This window comes from Arachis ipaensis, chromosome B03, assembly GCF_000816755.2.
Source record: "Arachis ipaensis cultivar K30076 chromosome B03, Araip1.1, whole genome shotgun sequence".
Taxonomy (NCBI): Eukaryota; Viridiplantae; Streptophyta; class Magnoliopsida; order Fabales; family Fabaceae; genus Arachis; species Arachis ipaensis.
In genome coordinates, this window is record NC_029787.2 from 48,595,024 (window position 1) to 48,597,798 (window position 2,775).

The 2,775-nt window shown below is 38.9% G+C and overlaps 1 protein-coding gene across 1 annotated transcript; it reads left to right on the forward strand.

Annotated features, from left to right (window-relative positions):
- Positions 518 to 1,768, forward strand: LOC107633099. Its single transcript, XM_016336733.1, has 2 exons — positions 518 to 1,054; positions 1,112 to 1,768. The coding sequence occupies exons 1-2, from the start codon at positions 518 to 520 to the stop codon at positions 1,766 to 1,768; spliced, it is 1,194 nt and encodes a 397-aa protein (XP_016192219.1).

Genomic DNA, 2,775 nt, shown 5'->3' on the forward strand with positions numbered 1-2,775 from the left:
GGATATCACTAACGCTAGTCTTTCCCTTGGAAGTTAACTAGGACTTGTGGAATCAAGTTGATTCATCCACTTGACTTTCCTCCATGGTTAGAGGTTAACTAGGTGGTAGCAAGGGACAATTTATGATCACAATTGAGGAGGATAACTAGGATAGGACTTCTAATTCTCATAATCTTTCCAAGAGCTTTTCATAGTTGTTAGTTTATTTTTATTGCATTTTACATTACTTGTCTCCTACCTCAAAAACCCCCAAAGATACTTCATAACCAATAACAATGACACTTTATTGCAATTCCTAGGGAGAACGACCCGAGGTTTTAATACTTTGGTTTATAAATTTAGGGGTTTGTACTAGTGACAAACAAATTTTTGTATGAAAAGATTATTGTTGGTTTAGAAACTATACTTGCAACGAAAACTCATTTGTGAATTCTAATCTGTCAAAAGTCCAATCATCAACTTCTGATATTGAGACTGATCAACTTGATATCGATTGTTTGGTGTGTATAGGGACCAAATGGCACCTCGTGGATGCGTTCGAGGCCATGGGAGAGGATATGCCGGTACTCGTGGGCCGGAAACCAATCTGAATGACCCCGTGAACTTCATGGCCGCCTTGCAGAACATGGCTGTTGCTATGCAGGCTACTGCTGAGGCACTCGGGCAGCAGATGAACAACAATAATCATAATCATGAGGGAAACGGCGGAAACGAGACTCAAGGTCCAATGACATTGGCGACCTTCTTAAAGGTCAATCCACCGAAGTTCAAGGGGACTACTAATCCAACTGAGTCCGACACTTGGTTTCAAGTTATGGAGCGAGCACTGCAAGCGCAGTTGGTACCTGAGGAACAATGCGTCGAGTTTGCTACTTATCCGCTCACCAAGGAAGCGTCAGATTGGTGGCAAGGAACCCGACATCTCATACAGCAGGGCGATGACCCTATCACCTGGGATACCTTCCAGGAGAAATTCTACAAAAAGTACTTTTCGAATTCCACCAGGACGACTAAAGAACTGGAGTTACTACAGCTGAAGCAGGGGATTATGTCTGTATCAGAGTATACGGATAAGTTTGAGGAGCTGTTTAGATTCTCCCGTATGTGTTAGGGAGCTCCGGAAGACTTTGAGGAGTGGAAATGTGTCAAGTATGAAGGAGGGCTCCGAAGCGACATCTACAGTTCAGTAGGGCCTATGGAGATTAGGACTTTCTCCGAGTTAGTAAACAAGAGCAGAGTTGCCGAAGAATGTGTGAAGAAGGCAGCTGCAGAAAGAGAAAGCCAGAGGAAATCATTCCCACTGAACCGAGGAAAGAGTTTTACTCCTAGAGGTCCTCCCTTCAAGCCGTCAGGCTTCGCACCACAGAAGACTCAGGGTCAAAACAACTTCAGAAGGCCCAACAACAACAACAATGCTTTGGGGAGGAGATTTGGGAAGCAGCCTCAGAATGAGCAAGCGTGTGCTAGATGTGGGAGTTACCATCCTCGTGTTCCGTGCAAGGCTGGATGGGGGTTGTGTTACTCATGTGGGAAGCTGGGGCATAAAGCGTCAAACTGTCCAGAGAAGCAGAGACAGGGTACCGGGAGAGCACAGCAGCCTGGACGGGTGTTTACTACTTCAGCTATAGGTTTTGAGGGGTCTAAGGCACTTATCAGAGGTAAATGTGAAATGCCTGGTCAAATTTTAAATGCATTGTTTGATTTTGGAGCATCACTGATGGTGGAAAAATCGTCGGTAAAGATTTTCACAAGAATAAGCACGTTGTAAGCATAGTTCTAAACCAACAATTAAACCTCAATCAAATTTAATTTGTTTGTCACTAAAGCAAACCCAATAAAATTAAACCGAAGTATTTAAACCTCGGATCGTCTCTCAAGGAATTGCAGGGAAGTTTGTTACTATTGGTTATGGAAAAGTATCTTTTTGGGTTTTTAAATGTTGAACAAGGAATTTAAATGACACAGAAATAAACTAACAATTAAGAAAAGTCCTAGCAAGGATTGATAATCGAAATTCCTATCCTCATTATCAATGTCAATTATGATGGTAATTGTAAATTGCACTCACTTAGTTAACCTCTAACAAATGAAGGAAAGTCAAGTGAGAAAATCAACTTGAATTCACAAGTCCTAATCAAAGACTAGAGTTAGTGAAACTCAAGCCAACTAGCAAGTTTCAATCGCCAACCAACAAGAGACTTATGATGATTCAAGAGTCTCCAATTAATCAATTTAAGCTAAGAATATAAAAATCTAACTTAAAACCCTCCCAAGTATTTTATCAAACACTTGGAAGGCACAACATAAAAACAAAGAAAACTAGCAAGGAATATTAAATCCAAACAACCAATTGCAAACATCAATAATAACAAATGAAGAAAGGAGCAATAAATATGAAATACCTCAAATTACATTAAAAAGGGAAATTGAATCTAACATGAGAATTCATAAACTAAAATAGCAACATAAAATAATCAACAAGGGAAATAAATAAACTAGAAAGCTAGAACAATTAAAAGTAGAAGAGAAACTAAATTGAAATAAGATATTCAGAAATTGAAAAAGAATAAAACTAAGAATCCTAAAACCTAGAGAGAGGAGAGGCTAATGTTAATTAGTAATATTATTGTTCATAATTATAAGACTAATGTTGTTGAAATTTAATATATGCATTATTAATTTGTGTCCAAATAATATAATATTACTACTCTTTTTTGTTATGTTTGCATGATTTAAGGGCCAAAACTGGCGGCAAAAATTACAGCTATCTTGCAA

What these genes read in the sequence shown, in the direction of transcription:
- LOC107633099 (XM_016336733.1), top strand. Translation starts at nt 518, where the DNA reads ATGGCACCTCGTGGATGCGTTCGAGGCCATGGGAGAGGATATGCCGGT. An exon ending in TGAAGCAGGGGATTATGTCT is followed by an intron (nt 1,055 to 1,111) that starts GTATCAGAGTAT and finishes CGTATGTGTTAG; the next exon opens with GGAGCTCCGGAAGACTTTGA.